Source organism: Gigantopelta aegis, chromosome 10 (genome assembly GCF_016097555.1).
Source record: "Gigantopelta aegis isolate Gae_Host chromosome 10, Gae_host_genome, whole genome shotgun sequence".
Lineage (NCBI taxonomy): Eukaryota > Metazoa > Mollusca > Gastropoda > Neomphalida > Peltospiridae > Gigantopelta > Gigantopelta aegis.
The window spans coordinates 77,386,976-77,409,106 of NC_054708.1; the positions used below are offsets into that span (position 1 = coordinate 77,386,976).

The window sequence follows — 22,131 nt, forward strand, 5'->3', positions numbered from 1 at the left end:
TGCTGCTAATTAATCGAAAAGAGTAGCCCATGGAGTGGCTGTAGCGGGTTTCCTGTCTAATTATCTGAGTGGTCCTTAACCATATGTCTGACGCCATATAAGCATAATTAAAATGTACTGAGTACGTCGTTAAATACAACAGTTCTTTCGTTTGCTTTCTTTAAGGACAAGGGCTTAACCATCGAGTTCGGCACTTGGTTACAACAAACCAATTTAACACTGTCCTCTGACAGAAGACGTTTTTGCATGGAAGATAAAATAATAGTGTCAATATATGTTTCCCTAGATCACTTCTGTTTGTTGAAGCGGCAAGACAAAACGTTTTTCTGCTTGCACATCATCGCGTTGTGAGGCTGTCAATAGTTTCTATGGAAATGAGTCGATATATTTGATAAACAAAAGTGTATTGACGCGCGGCATCGAAGACCAGATATGTCACTAATGCTATCGTCAAGTGCTCAGGTATGTAAATACGATTTTCTTCTCTTGAATAGTTCAGGTATGTGACGTTAATTACCATCTTCGGCAATGTGAAATGGTTACGCAGTAGGCCTATCCGACTTAAACCGATCGTGCTTCAGACAATATGTCTATATATATATATATAGATATATATTGTGTAGCATGTACCATGATGACTGTTTAAAACTGTTTTAACCTACCATCGTGTAAACCATTGATTGTACATTCTAAGAACGTGTGAGTAAGGTTACGTTTGGACTTCGTTTTAAATTTCACATCTTTTAAAATGTTCGTAGTCGTGTAAAACCATTGTTCGGTGCCTCTGGTTGAAACTGGCACAATTCGTGCATTTCTACACGTACGATATATCCATGGTTGTCCTGGTATCTATGGTAGCCCAAGACAGTGACTGGAAGTGATCATTTAACGCACGCCAGGATTTTGACGAGACTGCGACTTTGTAAGTACTTTTAAGAAATATACTGATGGAAAGACACGACATTGTAATCATTTGGGGATGCACATTCAAGAACGTTTTGCATTCATGGTTTGTCGTATTTAAACATGTTGAGGGTGGTAAGATAAGATATATTAAGATAAAACATTAAACTTGACAATCGCAGCATGCTGTTTTAAGCACGCCCATCGTAGGCAGAAAGACATGTTCTAGCCTGATTCAGGATTGTGACCTATAGTTCGTTCCACAGGGAACGCCATTTTTCATGTTATGGAAGTTACTACAAGTTATTTATTTCTGAGCCGATTGATTTGTAAATTTCACACAATAATGGGGTGGGGGGTGTTGTTGGGTGGGGTTTGTTTTTTTCCCAAACACTTTTACTTTTCTTCTATGTCAAACCAAACTGAAATTAATTGCAAAAAAAAAACCCAACATTTTTATAGACTGATGAGACGGACTATAGAGGGGTAAGAAAGAAATTATTTGAGTAGAACAAAATTCCCACGTACAAGTTGGCTTCAGGTTTTGAAATGGAAGTTTACAATATATTTTGCCATGTTAAATGTTCGTGTCTTAGTTATGGCAATTGGTTTTTAAATGAAAAAAACAAAAGAAAAACGAACTGTAGTTTATAACTTTCAACGGTTGTGTGTAGCGGATGGTATTAATTATTTAAGTTTATTCTGTGGCTGACATAGAAGGAAAAGGAATATTTGTTTTATGAACCAGTCGGAGGAAACTGGTTTGGACCGCCGAGTCAGTTGAGGATAATCGTTCCCACAACTCATCGCACCTCAGGCTATATCTCGCCCCTGTATTAGAGGTAAGTAAGGCGTGGTATTAAAAATATTTTTCATTTATTATTTTAATTCATCCATTCGTTCGTTCGTTCGTTAATTTATTTGTTCATTCATTCATTCATTTTGATTATGCAACAGCAATCCCGAGAAAACGTCACCAAGGTTTGGACGCAGACCTGACAATGGACGAAGCTGACATTCTGCGGAACCACGTCCTCTATCAGACGAGTTGGATCGGGTGGCCCTGTAATCACGGCCTGCCCAGCAAGCCCGGCTCACGGAGCTCCGTCGACAGACGAAACAAGAGTCCAACCCGTCATAGCGTCACCGCCAACGACCGAAGGTTTTCACACACCAGCCTGGTGAACAGTCGGAGGTTTTCCTACAACAGTGTCATGGTAGGCAGTTCCACTCGTCTGGGAATCTCTATCCAGGATCTGTCGTCTGCAGCAGTTGCCACGGATAAGTCTAGTCATGTGCTGTCCTGGTTGGACAACACGGTGAGTCAAAATGGCCAGTTTTGACGTATCTTCCCTTTTCATAGGAGTAGTAGTTGCCATCCTTGGAAATGGGAGGTCTACAATAGTAGGCAGGATGTAACATCCTCGTAAATGGGAGGTCTACAGTAGTAGGCAGGATGTTTCATCATCGGAAATGGCAGGTCTACAATAGTAGGCAGAATGTATCATCCGCAGAAATGGGACGTCTATAAAGTAGGCTGGGGGTGGGAGAGGGAGTGGTTGGGGTGTTCGAACGAACATTTCCACTGAGGCTGAAATACATTTTTACAGTGTAATATTAGGCTTTTCATATAGGTGTCCATGAAAAATATAGACAAAAGTGTTCGCTAGGACCAAACAATCCCCACCCAGATCCAGACTACGCAGCGCACCTGAACCCGCCGCCTGCCAGCTCTATACCACACATATGCTGCTGAGAGCAATATATATTATATTGGGTGGGTGAGAGGGAGGTATGCATGAAATAAAATGGTTTTAACACCAACTGCAACATTTGTAAATGGTTGATATTTGACAAAGAAGATGACATCAACACATTTGTGCAAATCCTCTTATGATGTTTATAAAAGACAAACATATTTAAAAAAAAAATTCCCTTCATTACCGTTTACTACATACCTTGTGCAATGAAAGCACAGGGACTTTTCCGTGTGTGTACAATAACAATTAACTCTCGTTGTTACTAACTGCGGCCATATATCGTAACACTACACTATTGACTAATAATCGCTGCTGAATGTATTTCTAGATGTCGCTTCTATTTTCGCCTGCTTGTTCTCTACAATAAAAGAAAGAGGTAACAGCTATTCTGTCTGTGGGAAAGTGGGTATGACATATACACACGTTATTTCCCAACGGCAGGGGTTACCCACACGACCATGTAACGGCAGCGGGATTGCCGTCTAATACTGAATTGAGATTGATTGCTGGGTATTCAAGACCATTGGTAATATCTTAATGTATTATTATGCATGTGGGAATTTGTATGTGAAATTAACCGGTATAAATAGGCTAGTAGTCCGTGAAATGACAGCGGGCATATTTCCAGGGGTGGGGGAGATGAGTGGTAGAAAAAAAAGATGAATCGTGGCATATATTTTATGACAAACCATCTGAGAAACATCCAGTCGACTAAATCCCCAAAACACCACCACCTCTCTCGCTCGCTCGCTCTCGCTCTGTAATAATGTTTTATCTATTTACATCATCAGAGTTCTAAAGGATCCGCATCAAAATCTAGGGCTACATATGTGATATCGAGTGGAGGAATCGGTGACGTCAGTAGCCAGTGGCAACCTGCATTAACCGAGAGAAGAAACCTCCGGGTTAGCAGGAGGAAACCTTGGAAGGAAGAAGTTCCAAAATTAAAGGCTACTAAAAATACCACAGTCGGTAAGAATATATCTTAAAGTGTACAACGTGCCAGAATCATTCAGCATTGCTATGTGTAATATTTACAAGGTAATGCCAACTCACCATACGGCTAATTGGTGTTTTAACGCAGTTATTATTTACATTTAATGGAGAGAGAGAGAGAGAGAGAGAGAGAGAGAGAGAGAGAGAGAGAGAGAGGGGGGGGGGGGGGGGGGACGCTACTGCCAATTCAGCTGACGCTAGTTGACTAGAAAAAGAACTTTCGGGAACGAAATAATTTGATGTATATCAATATATGATAAATCTTCCAACAGTGAAGTAGCCTTCCAAACGGTTAAATCTTCCTACATGGGAGTAGCATTCGAAAAGACTAAATCAACCTATTTGAAAGTAGCCTTCCAAAAGGTAGTTTCTGTAACATTTGTTAACCTTTTTTTTTTCTTCAAAAAAGACCTTATGGTCGAAAAGTCAGTTTTACAGAAAACATATGCAAGGCGGTAGCTAGTGTAAACTCAGTGAGGTTACATTGTAAAAAGAACCAGGGTATAATATCGAAGAATCTTCTCCAGGTAGACAAGAAGGGCACTTAATCGTGTTTGCTGTGGATACATCTACCTCCCCCCCCCCCCCAAAAAAAAAAAAACCCACAACAAAAACGAAAAAACAAACAAACAAAACAACCCAACAAAAACAAAACAACAAACAAACACACACACACACACACACACACACACACACACACACACACACAATCTTCCAAAAAAACACAAACAATAAAAACAACAAAGAGAAACAAACCCCACCAACATTAGCTACCTAGCTGGATATGCCTATGGCCCTAATATCAGAACAAAGCCCGTCATATCATATTGGTTTTTAAATACATAGTATCTGTATTCAGAGCTTCATGGGCGGGATGTAGCCCTGTGGTACACAGCTCGCTCGCAGTGCGGTCGGTCTGGGATCGACCCCCGTCGGTGGGCCCATTGGGCTATTTCTCGTTCCAGCCAGTGCACCACGACTGGTATATCAAAGGCGGTGGTATGTACTAACCTGTCTGTGGGATGGTGCATATAGAATATCCCTTGCTGCTAATCGAAAAGAGTAGCCCATGAAGTGGCGACAACGGGTTTCTTCTCTCATTATCTGTGTGGTCCTTAACCATATGTTTGACGCCATAATTTTTTATAACCGTAAATAAAATGTGTTGAGTGCGTCGTTAAATAAAACATTTCTTTCTTTCAGAGCTTCATTACGAGAAGATTTTGCCAAAGGGGAAGTGGCTTGAGTACAAGAAGAGGGAATACGTGACGAACCCCCGCTACGGACACATTTACGAGCTGAGGTCAGCGAGGCTTTGTAAACTAAACTCGTAGGACTTCGTTTGTAATTGAATGTATTTTTATGTGTAGAAACATCAGTCGTGGTTGACTATCAAACATTTGGTCACTGTGACATAGTTTTAGAAGAAGTGGTTGAATATCAAACATTTGGTGACTGTGACATAGTTTTAGAAGAAGTGGTTGACTATCAAACATTTGGTCACTGTGACATAGTTTTAGAAGAAGTGGTTGAATATCAAACATTTGGTCACTGTGACATAGTTTTAGAAGAAGTGGTTGACTATCAAACATTTGGTCACTGTGACATAGTTTTAGAAGAAACAGCGCTACATTTTTCCATTAGCAAGGGATCTTTTATATGCATTTACCACAGACAACACAGTATAAACTACGGTCTTTGATATACCAGTATTGGGGTACTAGACGGGGGAAACCCAATCAGAGAATGGGTCCATTAAGGTTGTTTGATCCTGCAACCCAAACACCACAGACGAGCGCTCTACCGATTGAGATAGATCCCGCCTCCATATCATTAAATCTCCGTCTCCCATTGTCCAAATCAGACATAGTTGCCGGACAACGTGTCATTTGTGTTAGAAAACAAAATACTGAGTAAATAAGGAATGTCAATCTTACAAACAAAATAAATGTAACTGTAACATAATAGTTTTTTATAACTACACAAGTGAAACGTAAACCTATGTCTTTCTGTTTCCAAATTCTACAATATTTCCAGGACAAAGGTGCCACCTAAGAAGGAATCAGCACCTGCCGGAAGCACGTGGCTTTGGGAAGACGAATATCGCATTTGGCGCCTGGAGCTGGATAGGGAACGACAGGAAGCGCTAGCAGGATCCACATCTCGCAATGTTAGAAGGTAGCTACAAATCAGTGCACGTTGTGCGAAATTACAGTAATTAATTTTGTAAGTGCTGCTGGTAAATTACATCATTTGGTTGTTTCAAATTATACAATTCATCCTCATAACATTAGGACGCTGATACTTCGTTGTGGACAACTTTAATATGTTTCTTTAATGATTTCAACTCATCAATAATTGCAAATTAAAGTGTAATATGACTTCCTTGCCAATTCCAGTTCAGATTCCAAACTTGGTCGTGTTCCTAAGACAAGGCGGAAAATGACGGTGATTCCCAAACCGCATGCTGATCTGTTTGCGTAAGTAATCAACAATATTACATTGTAACTGTAAATAATACATTATGACGACCATCATCAAAATAGAATAACATGTACGGTAACCCTAATTGTGTTTGATCTCATTCTTCAATGTTCATATATTTGAAGGTAAGATATATGTGTATTAGATATAACATTACAAATTACGCGCGTGTGTAGCATAACATAACATAACATAAGTAAAACATCATAACATAACATACAATAACATAACGTAACATAACATACAATAACATAACGTAACATAACATAATATAACATAAGTAAAACATAACATAACATAACGTAAAATAACATACAATAAAATAACATAACATACAATAATATAACATACTACACAATAACATAATATAACATTACAGTAACACAACATACAATAACATGACATGAAACGACACGACACGACACGACATGACAGAAAGGTTGGAGCTAACAATCAAATACACAACAGGGCCAGTCTAAGATACACAAATACACAACAGGGCCAGTCTAAGATAATGCATTGTTCTAGTCTCTTATTCCGTTCCTAGAAATTAATTTAGTATTTTGTTCCTTGAGTGATGATAATTAAACATGTCTTCCTCCGCCAACTTATCTCGTATGATTAATTTTTAAACAGCCTTAAACTGGGAAGAAACAATGATTTTTATTTTAAAATTATAAATAACGTCTCATAGAAGTCAGACTTCAGTGCAGTAGGTATGTCTAATACCACTAAAGTCCAACGGCATAGTCAGAGCCCTTCCACATCACATAATTTTGTCTATCTACTTCATAAGTTGGCCTGTATTACGATCCTAACATGGCTTACTATGGCGGGGAATTGTTTGGGTGTTCCCCTCAATATAGAATCCTAAATACACCAGTGCTACTCTTCCCCATTTTTGTTGTTCCTTTTTAATGTAAATAACGTGTGCTTTCTGTTATGTTTTTGTATATATACAATAGTTTATCCCATTACCACTTCTGGAATAAAATAAATAAATATTAATAAGACCGAACAAAAAAGTCGGTCTCTGGTCAAACCAAAGTTCCAGAATTGATGCGGCGATACGGCTTTTTTTCTTCTTTTTTTTAAGCATGGATTGCACAAAAGGAAAGCTATATTTAGTTTTTAACGTCTTCCTCATCTGGCTTGGTCCATCCTCTACGACCATGGTACCCCCACATTTGCCTTGGTTCCCTAAATATTTTCCTAAACAGTAGCACGGTGGGTTCTGTAAAACCCACTGGTTACTCCTATAAAAATCGACATCATATCGCGGGAAATAAAAAAAAAGTTGACTCGCGAGGTCAAAATCGACGCGCGCGCTGACCAGAGACCAGAATTTTATTTTAGGAGGCCTAATGTAACTTTTACTTGTGTTTGAAGTAAGTAGAACGCCATCGCCGACACTATCAAAATTTTTCCAAGATAAAATAAATAATAATAATAATGTAAATATTACTTGCGCTGCATTATGGACAATACCATCCCTGACACTATCAAACTCTTTCTGGGACAAAATAAATAATAATAATAATGTAAATGTTACTTGCGCTGCATTATGGACAACGTCATCCCTAACACTATCAAACTCTTTCCAGGATAAAATAACTAAATAATACTAATATAAATGTTACTTCTGTTTGCAGTATGTACAACGGCTACAGACTGGTTAAACAGCGTCGACAGAACGCCGCCATTGTTATCCAGAAGATAGTCCGCGGATGGCTGGTCCGACACAGAATCAAACAGCTTAAACATCAGGTCCGTTTGTCGAGTTTTCAAAACATTATTTTATTTATTTGTTTGAATTTAGTTTTGTATCTAATTAATGGTACAGAATGAATGAATGAATGAATGAATGAATGAATGAATGCATGAACGAACGAACGAACGAACGAATGAATGAATGAATGTTTAACGACACCCCAGCACGAAAAATACATTGACTATTGGGTGTCAAACTATGGTAAATGTAAAACATTCATAACGTGCAGGTTGCTCTAAATCTGAACGACAAAACCGTTGTCCCTAATCAAGACCGTATCTCTGCACAACGCAGAGTCAAATGGGCATTAGGAAGAATAGTGATTGATTCCATGAATCTATATACAGTGCGTCGTCTGTTGGAAGGACAGTCACTCCCGAGGAGTTAGATAGATACAAAATGTTCAAACTCGCTGTTTTGTTAGAAAATCAATATGCATGAATGCACTGGTCTGTTTCTGAGATAGTTATTCACAAAGGGACGTCACTGCATCGATTAACTACTGAGGCTTGACAAGTCAGGCTCTGGTGGGGAATCTATAATATGTCGAACATATAGGTTAGATTTTGTTTAACAGAATAGAAACTCGTCAATCGATTAAACACGGGTGGTCTCATACTTACAGCGTCAGAAATAAGGGGAGAAACTACAGGCTGGTAGGTACAGGGTTCGCAGCCCGGTACAGGCTCCAACCCAGAGCGAATTCTTAAGGGCTCAATGGGTAGGTGTAAGGCCACTACACCCTCTTCTCTCTCACTAACCACTAACAATTAACAACTAACCCACTGCCCTGGATAGACAACCCTGCTAGCTGAGGTGTGTGCTGTGGACAGCGTGCTTGAACCTTAATTGGATATAAGCACGAAAATAACTTGAAATAAATAATTAATAAATAAGGGAGAGTGATGGCAATGTAACAAAGTGCAAAATGAGTAAAAGTGAGTAAGTGAGTAAGAGAGTGAGAGAGAGGATAAGTGAGTGGTTGGTGAGTTGTCCGCATTCTCGAACGGATGGATGTACGGACAGTCTGTCCACGTTAATGGATCAATAAATGAATACGAATAAATGAATGAATGTTTAACGACACTCCAGCATAAAAATACACATCGGCTAAGTGTCACGTTGGATACATACACACACATATATATATACACGTATGCTAACATAACTTTTCAGACATTAGTATAAAAAAAATTGAAATATGAATCCACATAAACACAAGTCCTTTACTCAGCTGCTATGAAATACTGTCCAGATGCTAGTAGCTCGAGTGACCTATAGTCCTGCCCTGTTTGTAACTCGTTGAACCCAGATATAAACAGGGCAGGATTAGAGGACACTCATGCTAAGATGTAGGTGTGTACTATAGGGAGTAGCGTATTCATTTCCCCCCAACTCTGGCACTAATAAATGTCCTTCTTTGCTAGATAATAAAACTGGAGCGGATGAGAGAGATTATGCGGGGGTGGGGGTGGGTGGGAGTGGAGATGGCCATTCTACATTGAAGAGCCAACACTGCGTTGCGGCTCCGTCTGTTTACAAATACATGTATACCAATTATATATTATTAATGATTACGAACCGAGGCAAACCAAGCGGAACTCGACAAAATGTATCACAATAAAGGGAAGCCGAATATTGAACAGTAGGAATACGATATGTGTCTCGCGTGACAACAGCATAATCATAAATATAATTTCCGTGCTAAGATTTGCATGAAAACTGTTATCTATCCATTGATTTATTATCTCACGTACTTCTCTTGGCTGATGCATATTAATAAACTCTGTCAAAATGTGTATCCGTCCAACCGTAAGTCCATGTATCTAAAAACTAGCGCTTATTGATAATATAATTTCAAATAATTTCTGCTGTAAATGCAAGTATCATATTATTAATCTACGTTTTGTAACAGATTTATTACATTTATCACATGCGTGTGCATGCAGTTGTGACATGAGTGGATGTTTAAACACTAGGGAAAATGGAAGGAATATTTTATTTAACGACGCACTCAACACATTTTGTCTACGGTTATAATGTCCGACATAATATGGTTATGGTCCGCATGGATAATGAGAGAGGAAACCGCTGCCGCTATTCCAGGGGCTATTCTTTTGGATCAGCAGCATGGGATCTTAAATTATATGCATCAGCCTGCAGACAGGATAATACATACCACGATACCACGACATTTGTTACATCAGTTGTGGAGCACTGGCTGGAACGAAAAATAGCCATGAGCCCACCGACGAAGATCGATTCTAGGCAGATCACGCATGAAGCAAGCGCTTTAAAACCACTGGGCTACATACCGTCCCTATTTTAATTGTAGGATGGATTTTCCCCACAATAGTCGCGAAACACTGGCTGTAATGGTACTTAAAACGTCCGGGATATAATTTTCAGCCCTGTTTATATGCAGAATGTTACCGGCAAGGAATATTTACATGTTACCGGCAAGGAATATTTACATGTTACAGGCAAGGAATAGTTACGCTGCTGATCCTACCAGAGCCTCTCTGAGGCCTCACTACAAAAGCAGCTAATTAAAAAGACAATTGCTTTTACGCCGAAAACCTACACACGCAACAAAAAACACCAACCCTCTACCAGCACCCTCCCCGCAAAAAAAACAACAAAAAAAAAAACACTTTAACAAAACAAATAAACGAAACCCTCCCCATCAACAAAAAACTCCATAAATCCCTCCACAACAACCCAAAAAGAGACAAACAAGCAAAAAGAAACAAAAACAAAACAAAAACAAACAACACATACCCCCTAAAAACCCCACCCCCACCCCCCCCCCCCCCCCAAAAAAAAAAGAGAAAAAAACAAAAGAAAAAAAGAACAAAGAACAATCAACAAAAACAAAAACAAAATAATAAAAAACCGCCTTTACACAGGTATTCCTATATATGAGTTTGTTATTGTCTTCAAAACATTTTCATAGTCATGTTTCGTGTTAGCTCTTCTTGCTGGTAGTAGGGCTATGCCTACGATTTTGTGAACATATAGAAAACATTTATGAATTTAGTCCACTTCATATCGCAAACTGAGGGCGTCAGTCGGTATATCAATCATTCGGTCACTGAGCATTATCTCCAGAACTTACAAAAGACATGTGCCCAAGACAAAGAGAAGAAGACAAATAGGGCTGTATGACTGAATACATATATAAATATTTGTTCCATTCTATAATCATTAGATTACCGTAAATACTTTATTATAAAATAGCAACTTAAATGTATGTATTTTTTTGACATAAATGGAAGTAACCCGGCTACCACTAGGAAGATGCTTGTGTAATAAAAAATAATTATTAAAAAAGCCTAACTACTTTTTGAGACCAGACAATCTGATACTTCAAGACCCGAATAAGGATATAGTATTTATCAGACCTACATGTGACTAACAACATTATGTTTGCTTTTACTCAAAGTGTCTCCTTGCGCTGGGGCAGGCTTGGCCACGCTTTGTTAAAGAATACCGTCAGCTGGTGACCCGGATACAGTCCAGGTATGGAGTCATGCGCACAAGCTGTCCGTTCGATCTCAGGCAGGTGAAGGAGTTCCTGGAGCGAAAAGAAAGTAAGACATCATAACAGTCATAGTAATACTAAATATGGTATTGTATATATTATAAACTGCTAAATTTTAAAACAATGAAAAATGATTCTTATATAACATATTTATTTGTTATATTATCATCTTGATTGGAGTTTGCTTTCATGTTCCAATAACAATCATCTTTCCATTTACAGGATACGAACGCACATTTGAGCGGATGTCAGACGCACGCGTGGAGAAGCTACCACGTGACGATCTACCAGAGTACTTCCGGGCGTGCGGCCTTCACCCTACCGAGGGTGAAATCAACGCCGCTTTTAGCAACATCTTCAGGGGTAATTAAACAGAGTTCAGTCATTATAAAAAAATGAGATTACATCATTGCTTTGGGGGATAATTATGCAAATTAATTATATTTCTTGCTGACAAAATTTATATTTTTGCCAAGGCTGTCGCAAAACACCTTGCGTTATAACTAGTTTGAAAGTGACTCTTGGGGGAACAGTTTTGGAGTATGATTATTAGGACAGTTGCAAAGAAGCAAAAAGAAGCAAAAACACAACAAAAAAACCCCACAAAACATTTTATAGAGAACAACACATACTATCCTTTGATGCATCATTTTATAGCATATGTTGTACAAGTGGTGGTGGTGGTTGTGGTGGTGATGGTTGTGGTGGTGGCGGTAGCGGTGGTGGTGATGGTGGTGTCAATAATATTACCACTGGAGAATCTAATAAATTATCTGCTTCATATACCAACAGATAAGCTGCTGGACCATCAAGCGGAACACAGTGTTTCAAATTTTATCCATTCATTTTTATCTTCTATCTCCTGTACCTCTTATTATCACTGTCTTAGAATATTTAAATCAGGGGTCGAAATTGGCTGAAAATCATGTTGGACATTTGGTCTGACTAGCTACATATTCGTTCGGACCGAATCGAAACTTGCCGGATCAAACATAATCATCAAGAATAAATACATAATAATTGTCGGTCCAGTTCTACCTGGCGTCCTCTGTCGCTAATAGACCTGGTCTGACCCACGGCACTAACTAACCATCGCGTGTAGTAGGGGAGTATGGCTGAAGATGCCTCTTATAACAATATCAGAATTGCCCACTAAAGAAGTGGTCAAACTAAGCCCACAGCAAAAGCTTATGGGAAATGGCAAATGATTGGTAAAGTCGGCCATACAGTACAAGGACTTGGATGGGGAGGCAGACAGTAAAAACAAAACCGTGAAAGGATAGAGACAGCTGCAAAGGAGGTAAGCAATGAGATGAAATTCAAGGGATACAAAGGAACAGGTAGTGGAATGGTGAAAATATTGATGATCAAGTATAAAACAAAATAAAGAATCTATAAATAATAATTATTTTATTTCCATGATTTTAACTATATTTTTTCTTCCTTCATAGGATCCGGAAATACTGCTGAAGTTATCTTTGTTTTGGACTGTTCTGCACTTTTGGGACATATTAACTTTCAATGTCAAATGCTCTTCCTAAAAGATGTCATTTCCGGTTTGGACGTGGCGCCAGATCGAGTTCGAGTGGGACTTATTCCATTCAACGAAGACATCATTCAGGCTTTTGGACTGACCAAACATGCAACTAAAGAATCACTACTGGAAAACATAGGTTAGGTCCATCACTGATATGGTATATATTTAGTATTACAATACTATTCACATACAAAACGCATGCATGTATTATAAAATAGTTTAATTGTATCAAACCTTACAGCACCTTGCAGTTCAGAAATTGCCTTAGCTAGACAAACTAAGATAAAATTCATTTTGCCTCAGCATTTACGACAGCATAACAAACAAAGTGTACATGTTAATTGCTACTCCTTCAACTTTTGCATTTTCACGGCTGAATGATAACACGAAATGTAAGGGCTGTAGTGTACAAATGCAGAACGTTATATTAATACTATACACACATAAAATACATACATGTAGTATGATTACAGACAAGCATAACATATATGAAATGATAATAATATTTCTCCCATTCCTAACCATGCAAGACAGGCGTATTCCATGACGTCAGCCCATGCAGAATAAATCGGTCTTGCATGACCACGTGACTTGTTGTTTGAGCTGATATTAACATTGGGTGACGTCACGTAAACGGCAAAATAACGCATAAAAACAAGAAAACCTGCTGTCATAATGAAATTATACTATCATTTTCAATAATATCAATAATCTACTTGTCTGTAATCATACTACATGTATGTATTTTATGTGTGCAGTCATTTTGGGGCACGATCTTTTCAATGGTTACGATTATTTTATTGTAAGATAAAAAATAAAAAATGTAGGTTTTTCACGTTTTCCCCAAATGCTTGTTTTTCATCTACTGGATGGGAGAAAAATAATCTTCCATTATGTATCCATGTGGGACAGGGCTATTCCACCCTCGGGTACATAATATGATGTCACCAAATTATGTACCCTCGGGTGGAATAGCCCTGTCAAATATGGACACATATGAAGGATTCTATTAGTATATAACCATTAAAAAAACATTTATTTTTGAAAATGTATCGCCAATTCGTGTTATCTTAGCCAAGCATAGTAACACGAAATACAGACTAATTCAATTAACATTATTCCTGATTTAACATTTTGAAGATTTATGTGTTTGTGTTTAAATTTCAGAAAACATTGACCTAAAGAGTGGCCTTACAAGAACTGATTTGGCTTTGAAGATGATGAGGGAAATGTTTCAGGTACCGCCGCAGTGATTCGTTGTTTTTCTGTCTACAAAGGGGGGGGGGGGGGGGGGGGGGGGGGACTTGTAAACGCCATAGAACATAGATATAAATATAAACTAGACAAATCATTAAAGCATAAATATAAAACATTGATTATACACTCAGTTATTGGTGACACAACGAAAGAAATCAACGCCGGGTTTCGAGACAATATGAACTAATGTTTTTCATGAATTTTATTAGTTTCCATGACGACGTATTTAGTTTAGCTGAATGACTAGTTTGATTTGCTGAAAGGGAGACGTGTATCGACGCCAAATTCCCTGATGTAATCGCCCTGGATTCGTAATGGTAATGATAAATAATCACTAATGACTTTTATTCCAATACTTTGTGCGGTTACAGAGTAGATGATAAAAATGAACAGAATGGTTTGTATATATAATATTATCTTATCTCATCTATAAGCAGTGGGCGATGACGGGAAATTGTTCCCCCTTTACCAACTCTGAAGATATTAAAGCATTCGTTCCGAAGTTGAAAGGCTAATTAATATACCACTGCTGTCCCTTCCCCAAGTTGCTGGCATCTTCCTATGCTTATTATCATAATGTTAATAAACAACGATAAGAGGTCATCAATAAAGTAAACGTGTTTGGGTTTTTGGGGTGTGGTTTTTTTTTTTTTTTGGGGGGGGGGGGTTAACGACACCACTAGAGCACATTGATTTATTAATAATCGGCTATTGGATGTTAAACATTTGGTAATTTTTACATATAATCTTAGAGAGAAAACCGCTACATTTTTCCATTAATAGCAAGGGCTCTTTTATATGCGCCATTCCACAGACATGACAGCACATACCACGGCCTTCAATATGCCAGTCGTGGTGCACTGGCTAAAACGAGAAATAGCCCAATGGGCCCATCAACGGGGATCGATCCTAGACCGACCGCGCATCAAGCGAGCGCTTTACTACTGGGCTACGTCCCACCCTTCCATAAAGAACTTCAGTGTCTTCAGGCGCATGCGTGGCGCTCCCTAGGCATACACCTTGTGAATGAACATGTTATATTGCTGGAGAAGTTTGCAGAACTTAAAAAGTACATACTCTAAATAAGGGTTAGAGCAGATAATCGACAAATTTGTCGAATGTGGACATCACAGCTTATTTCCCTTGGACCATTCAGATGTAAATAGATGAATAAATCAGTTCAAAACCACAATTTTCTACTATAAACGAATGAATGAATGTTTAACGACACCCCAGCACGAAAAATACATCGGCTATTGGGTGTCAAACTATGGTAATGCAAATAAATAAAGTGATGATCAACGTCAACATAAAAATTCAAGGTTTAAACAAAAACAGTGTAAAGAACGAAAAATACATCGGCTATTGGGTGTCAAACTATGGTAATGCAAATAAATAAAGTGATGATCAACGTCAACATAAAAATTCAAGGTTTAAACAAAAACAGTGTAAAAACTGTGCATAAATACAAATACAAATATCACAGAATTTTACAGACACCGAATTTTACTCTAAACTTCAAAATGTGCTGTATTGGCCATTCTCAAAGAGAATGTTACACCCCTGCACCACGGTGAGGTTACAGCACGCGCAGGGGCTACTATAAACATTATAATGACTGAAAACACATTGGATTTAGCAGATACAGATACTGATATTGCAACATATATTTAGCGTGTATTTTTAGCTGTTAAAATGTACCGATAGTGGCAACCACAAAACAGTGGAATGAAAATCTTGATAGTCTCTTTAAATTATTAATTGCAGGTGTCGAGACCAGGTGTACACAAAATGGCGATCATAGTTACAGATGGACGATTCAGTGATATCGACAAAACAATTAAAGAGGCTAAGAAGTGTCAACAAGACAATATCGAAGTATATGCTGTTGGTGAGTACATCACTGCATCTGAACCAACAAATAATGTATATTTATTATTTTTAAAAACAGACTATTAAAATAAATAAATAAATTAATTAATTTAAATATTAAATATGTATAATATAAAATGGCTGGAACGTTATTCAGTTGTCGATTACAAATAGCATATTTTGATTGTATTAACTTAAAACTAGGATGTAAATTAAATTAAAATGCAGTTTTTCTGATATGAAGAGGCAGTCCAGATTGGACTGTGTTCCCCGAACAGCGTGCTTGATCCTTAATAGGATTATAGGCACATTGATTACTACAAAAATAAAAATAAAGAAATCAGCTTAACAGTAATTATCACTTCTAAAACTAGATATAACAGACCTTTGCCATGGAATTCAATCGATGCATACATGGAACAGCGAACACACTGAACACGTTATTAATTTTGGTATCTTATTGCGTAAGGTGTGGGTCGTGATGTCAATGCAGGGGATCTGGCAGCCATTACCGGAAGTGACAAGCGAGTTCTTGCTGTCTCAAGCTACAAGACTCTCACTTCCATCAAGGACATCGTAAGAAAGAGAGTTTGCCTTCGTAAGTAATCTTGTAGATATACTGGATTCGCATCACAGGGCTGTTAATGTTAAGAATATAAAAATGTAGGAATGTAGGAAGGCGTTAAATTATTAGGACTATCATCTATTGCCATGTTCCACGAGACAGATCATACAAATGTCGCTAATTCTCCCTTTTATACCTATTTAGTATATGTTGTTCTTGGTTTTTATTTTTATTTAATTTTGGTTGTGGTGTTAGCTAATTTGAGGTGGTGGCGTACGTATACAAACAAGCCTAAACCCAAGCCCATTCCACGTGTATTTCCTAATCCAACCTGTAATAATACAGAACTTATAATTTCCCAGAACACTCGAATATGGATACCACAATCCATTATCACAGCGCTACAACCCAATCGATCGATTTTCAATTATAATCGATCAGCAGAATGCCACGACTCATTGCTGATTACGATTTTTACATTTACCCTGGAAACAGCATCCTGCGCCTTGTGTCAGTTCATCCTTCCGAGGATTCAGCAGCTGGGCTTGTACAAGTCGGAGGTTCATGAGATCCTGTGGACAATATTTGTACCTCCGGAAACTGGTCTGACGAGGGACACTTCAAAGCTCACTTCGTTTCCATACGATGGTAACCCGGGGCTTGTAGCTGCAGTCTTTCACAAAACACTTACTTGACTCTTGAATTACTTTAATAAAAATGTATTGTCTGCATGTTTTCTTTTGCTTTTCATCTATGCAATATGATACAGGATATAGGTTACCCATTTTGGTAATGTCGTAAAATAGTCCGGTCAATTGTACAGTGTTTAGTGTGTCCCGGGAATAAAATCTGTAGTCTGCAGGGTAATTTCAATGCTTGCAAAAATATCCTGATTATTTTCACAAAATCGAGTATTAAGTTTAGGATTGGGATCAGATTAATATTTGGAATAAACAGTATGCATATGGGTAATATGGAGTTCCATCAGAAAGCTGTTCAAGCACGCCTGTCGTGGGCACAACCTCCGACTTCACTAGAGAATTATGTCCCAGACATGTTAGAATATACTTGTATTCTTGGGTATAATTTGGTGTTATATTTTCAGGAGGATTTATATGCTGAACTATCATTTTGCTGAACTAGCATTGCAAAAGAATGAAACAGTATAAATGTTTTATAGTTGACCGATATATTTCACGATATCATTCCGATTCCAATATATCACACATGGAATCAAAGAATACACACTATATTGTAGTTAGTAATTTAATATCACATGATATTGTTATGCATAGAAAATAATACGGTGATTTTTTGGTAAAGAAGAAATCAATTTTGTCTGTAGCTTCCGGAGGTAAAGACGCATAGCAACTGAAAGACGGAAACCCAAACACTCAAGGTGCTGACACGAATTTTCCCACGCCTATAGCACTTGTAAATATAACCTGTTTATAAACATAAATGTAGTACACTGTAATAGAAGCTTACCCGTATGAGCAAATCGTTTCAAAAAAAGAGGATATATATGTTGTCAAAAACAAATATGACATTTTTATGATTGTTTTTGACCCTGGTGTCAGCTTCATGAGTTTTTGAAGTATTTTCCCATACGATATTTTTAAAATGGCTTTAGTGTGGGTGTTAGTCATTGTCAAGTACACGTAAATAAAGATGTATGCATTCTCCCACTCCACCCACCGAACATCCAGGTGCACGTAACACTGGCTTCTTTTCTATACTCTTTCACAGCTTCTCTTTATCGCATCCTTCAACTCTCTTTCCAGCAGTGAGCGACCAAGCCGAGTCTGACGGCAGCCCTCCCCCAGTCCGCGACGCATGTCGTCCCTTGACTCGCGAGGAGGCCCTGGAGGTGGTGTGGACCCTATACCCACCACAAGCAGCTGGAATCCAAGCCCGGAAATCTCGCTGGATTCGCCCTGTAGTTGGCGGAACTGAGGCTTGGTCACTCCTCGGTATGTTCACGGTCTACTCACTGACCAGGGCCGTATCTAGGGAAGGAGGGGGTCGGTAGACAGAAACGTAGGAGATCTAAGGGAGCTAAGCTGATACTCTCACCACCTACTACGGTTGTGGTAGACAGTGCAAACAAGCATTGTTTTAATGTTTAAAGATTATGGTAGAACACATCCTGGGAAAGATACGGCCCTGAACCCCGTTCCACGAAGTGATCTTAGCGCTAAGATAAATTTAAATCCATAACTATCTTATGCACTTACGGTGATCTTAGGGCTAAGATTGTTTCGTGGAACGAGGCCCTGGAATACAATACAAGGCTATTTGACTATGTGCTTTCTTCACTCTTCTACCGATGTGCATGTGTAAGCTTTAATTTTGTCTGTCTGTCGTTCTGACTGTGGTGTGCAAATTGAATAAAATGCACTTTACACATTGTTGGCACACCTGTGTGTTCATGTTTATATCAGATGTTCGTTCTTTTTATTCATTTCTCTGTTAAACCATTAATTGTGTGATCGGACGTCGATTTACGCACGGCCGCGTCACACTAAATATGTTCGGTTAATTACTTAAGTTTGCCTTGATACTGATTCTTTGTACAAACCGAGGAGTCTTATTTAACATGGCCACCGGGGAAAACCCCCCAACAAAAAACAAAAAACAAAACAAAAAACAATTCTGTATATTCCTTCTGTATAAAACCATGTTCAAAGTACATAAATTGTATAATATATTGTCCATTCCACACACCTGTACTATGTATATCACTTAACGCATACACTATACTATTCTTTGTTCGTGTTAGTGTCTGCCATGTTATAAATTGTTCATTACAGTCGTTGGTGTTGAAGAACAGTCGAGTAATGATTAGACGTATCATTTTGATTCTGCACCGAAGACCTATTCCTTATAAAACTTTAAAGTCTACACTCAAGACTTCAATAAAGTATCTTCCATACAAATAGCATATGGTTGAAATCTGGACACTTCACAAACTCCTGGGTTTGGACACGGACACAGAACTCTAGTATCGTGCCCCCATAATGATTCAAGACAGGGGGAGGGGCAATGCCTCCCCGTCCCTTCCCGTGCTCGAGCAAAACCTCAAATTCTGGCAAGAATGATACAGATATTCGGAGGAAAATGTGCTAACCTAAGGCCTTTTTGCTATGTATTTCTATCATTCGACCCTCAAACTTAGTTGCAATCCATGTAAAAAATGTGTAGTGATTCGTTTGCAACCCTATATAGCTGTTTGGCAGTAATGCTAATATTAATAAATATTGTTATACGGATTCGGGCATTTTCATTTAATTTTGGCAAAAGCCAGCCTGCCCCCCCCCCCCCCCCCCCCCCCCCCCCCCAATTACAAAAAAACAACAACAACCCGGGAGCCCGTACGCCTATGCGTGTCTCTATATCACAGAAGTTCCAAGCATGTCTGTCCCAGGTCCGATCTCTGACATAACCAGTGACCAGACCTGGAACAGGTATGGTTTTGGACTTTCATGTTTTATAAGTACTGGCCCTGGTTCAAAGTTCAAACACTAGTTGGTTACGTTTATTGATATACTTTTGGTTGATCATGTTCAGAAAGGCCTAATGCATTTGCAACTTAGAGTTCGATAGCCTTAATGAAAACAAAACAAAGATGAAGCATAAAAAAGGAGTTTTCTTTGGTAAAAGAGAACGAAAGGGAATTGCCACGTGAATATTTAACTCATATTCTCAACATTGTAATAAGTGTCTATTCCACGATCCCTTTGAACTCGAACTCATTGACAAAATATTTATTTCTCTATAAATTATTTCTTATTTGCTATTTTGTTTCTATTATTATCGGAGTTTGGGCTTTTGAGTTTTAGCTCAGGCTAAACAAGTAAATAATAATTTAAAAAACCCCCACAAATACAATTAGAAAAACATAAATAATAATTAATAAACAAAATCAAATATGAAATGTGATTCATGGACATACAAACATTCTGCATATCTTACCTTCTTTTCTAAACCTCCATAATTGGCCTTATATTTAACACACAGTTCTATCAATTTACACAAACATAGAACTCTAGTTTTACCATTTCTCTTTCCTCAGATGAACGCATCTGCCACCAGACTGACTTCAAGACTTGTCTCAAGCTGGTCATACAGTCCCGACTGGCGAGAGAGGGCTTCGTGTCCATCCCCAGTGACTTGAGACAGGGGGTCGAGGAGGTCACAGACCTAGACGAAGCAATGGCGAAGATAGACAGATACCTTGCCACCAAAAAGCCTATTGTCTAAATCAGTTGTATGATAGACAAAACAAAGACGCTAGGTCACGTGAAAATCCCTGAAAATATGCCAGGTTAACTGCATCACAATTAATCCTGTTGATGACCGACGGGTTAAATTACTGTACCTTCCGTGGCACGTAAAAACAATTTAAGCAACCAGTCAAATAAATGTATATCTTCATGTTGAAATAACAGGCATGATTTTGAGGTTGGGGTGCATTGGCGTAGCCAGGCTTTTAAATGTGGGTGTGTGTGTGTGGGGGGGGGGGGGGGGGGGGAATCACATTGCGTGGGTGGGTGGGGCAACAATACCCCCACATCGGTGATGGAGTGTTACGTGTGCAAACGCAAAACCACTCGCCTTTTTGTTTCTTAAATAGTATATAACTCTTAATATTTATTTTCTTTAAAAAATTACAATTAAGAATGTGTTTACATTCATTGCTATATTATATTAGTATCAGCTTCTATTTATTTATATACACTGTATATATACGGTAGCGTGTCAAGAAGTACAACTCGTAGAATGTTCTCTTTTATTCATAGTGCCTCGTCATTTTAAATCTGTGATATGTATTGTCCACTATAAAGTGGCATACCGCAATCTGTGATCAATTCCAGTAGCTTAACTGTTTTGTCTAAGGTCACAACAGAGTCGGTTAAAATTGTTCCAACATCCCTATATGTATGAGTGTTAAAAAATATTTTTTCGTCGATGTTGGAGCTTTAATAAAATAGTTTTTAATTTCCTGTTTCTTAGCATACATTGTGGGCCGTGACCTACTAGTTCATTACAAAAACGAATAGAATAGAATAGACGTGTAACGACACCCCAGCACGAAAGATACATCGGCTATTGGGTGTCAGACTATAGTGTATGCAAACATTAGGTGTACAAAACCGAAGAACACCCGTTAGACTTCCCAGTGATGCCTCTATAAATGTAGAGGCGTGATCACATTTTAAGTTATAAAATGGTGTCTCACCCTTCTCCTGTTTGATGTGTTGTTGTTTTGGTTTTGTTATTACTTTTGCTGGTTTTGGATATAAAATATGATGAATAATAAAATATATGACACAGCGTACGTATATTGCTGTTTTTGTATTCGAATATAAGCATTGTGGTGAGTTCAAAATGTTGTTCAATTGGAGAACCCTCGTCCTGTGTCTAGCTCGTTTTCCTAAT

General features: G+C 38.4%; 1 protein-coding gene across 5 annotated transcripts; it reads left to right on the plus strand.

Annotated features, from left to right (window-relative positions):
* Nucleotides 1-314: 314 nt before the first annotated feature.
* LOC121384520 lies at nt 315-21,216 on the plus strand. Of its 5 annotated transcripts, none has more exons than XM_041514942.1 (15): nt 315-462; nt 1,861-2,222; nt 3,455-3,635; nt 4,863-4,962; nt 5,697-5,837; nt 6,059-6,139; nt 7,796-7,910; nt 11,360-11,507; nt 11,681-11,821; nt 12,910-13,131; nt 14,163-14,233; nt 16,020-16,143; nt 16,594-16,722; nt 18,477-18,662; nt 20,765-21,216. In XM_041514942.1, exons 2-15 carry the CDS (start codon nt 1,905-1,907, stop codon nt 20,950-20,952), a joined length of 2,145 nt encoding a protein of 714 aa, XP_041370876.1. In that variant the 5' UTR covers nt 315-462; nt 1,861-1,904; the 3' UTR covers nt 20,953-21,216. The 5 variants fall into 5 exon arrangements, with proteins under 5 accessions (XP_041370876.1, XP_041370877.1, XP_041370873.1 ...); XM_041514943.1 differs by lacking the exon at nt 18,477-18,662 and adding an exon at nt 17,185-17,337 and having other exon boundaries at nt 317-462; XM_041514939.1 differs by having other exon boundaries at nt 317-462; nt 18,474-18,662.
* Nucleotides 21,217-22,131: the final 915 nt, after the last annotated feature.

What these genes read in the sequence shown, in the direction of transcription:
- LOC121384520 (XM_041514939.1), top strand. Translation starts at nt 1,905, where the DNA reads ATGGACGAAGCTGACATTCTGCGGAACCACGTCCTCTATCAGACGAGT. An exon ending in TACTAAAAATACCACAGTCG is followed by an intron (nt 3,636 to 4,862) that starts GTAAGAATATAT and finishes TCTTTCTTTCAG; the next exon opens with AGCTTCATTACGAGAAGATT. An exon ending in TATCGAAGTATATGCTGTTG is followed by an intron (nt 16,144 to 16,593) that starts GTGAGTACATCA and finishes TTATTGCGTAAG; the next exon opens with GTGTGGGTCGTGATGTCAAT.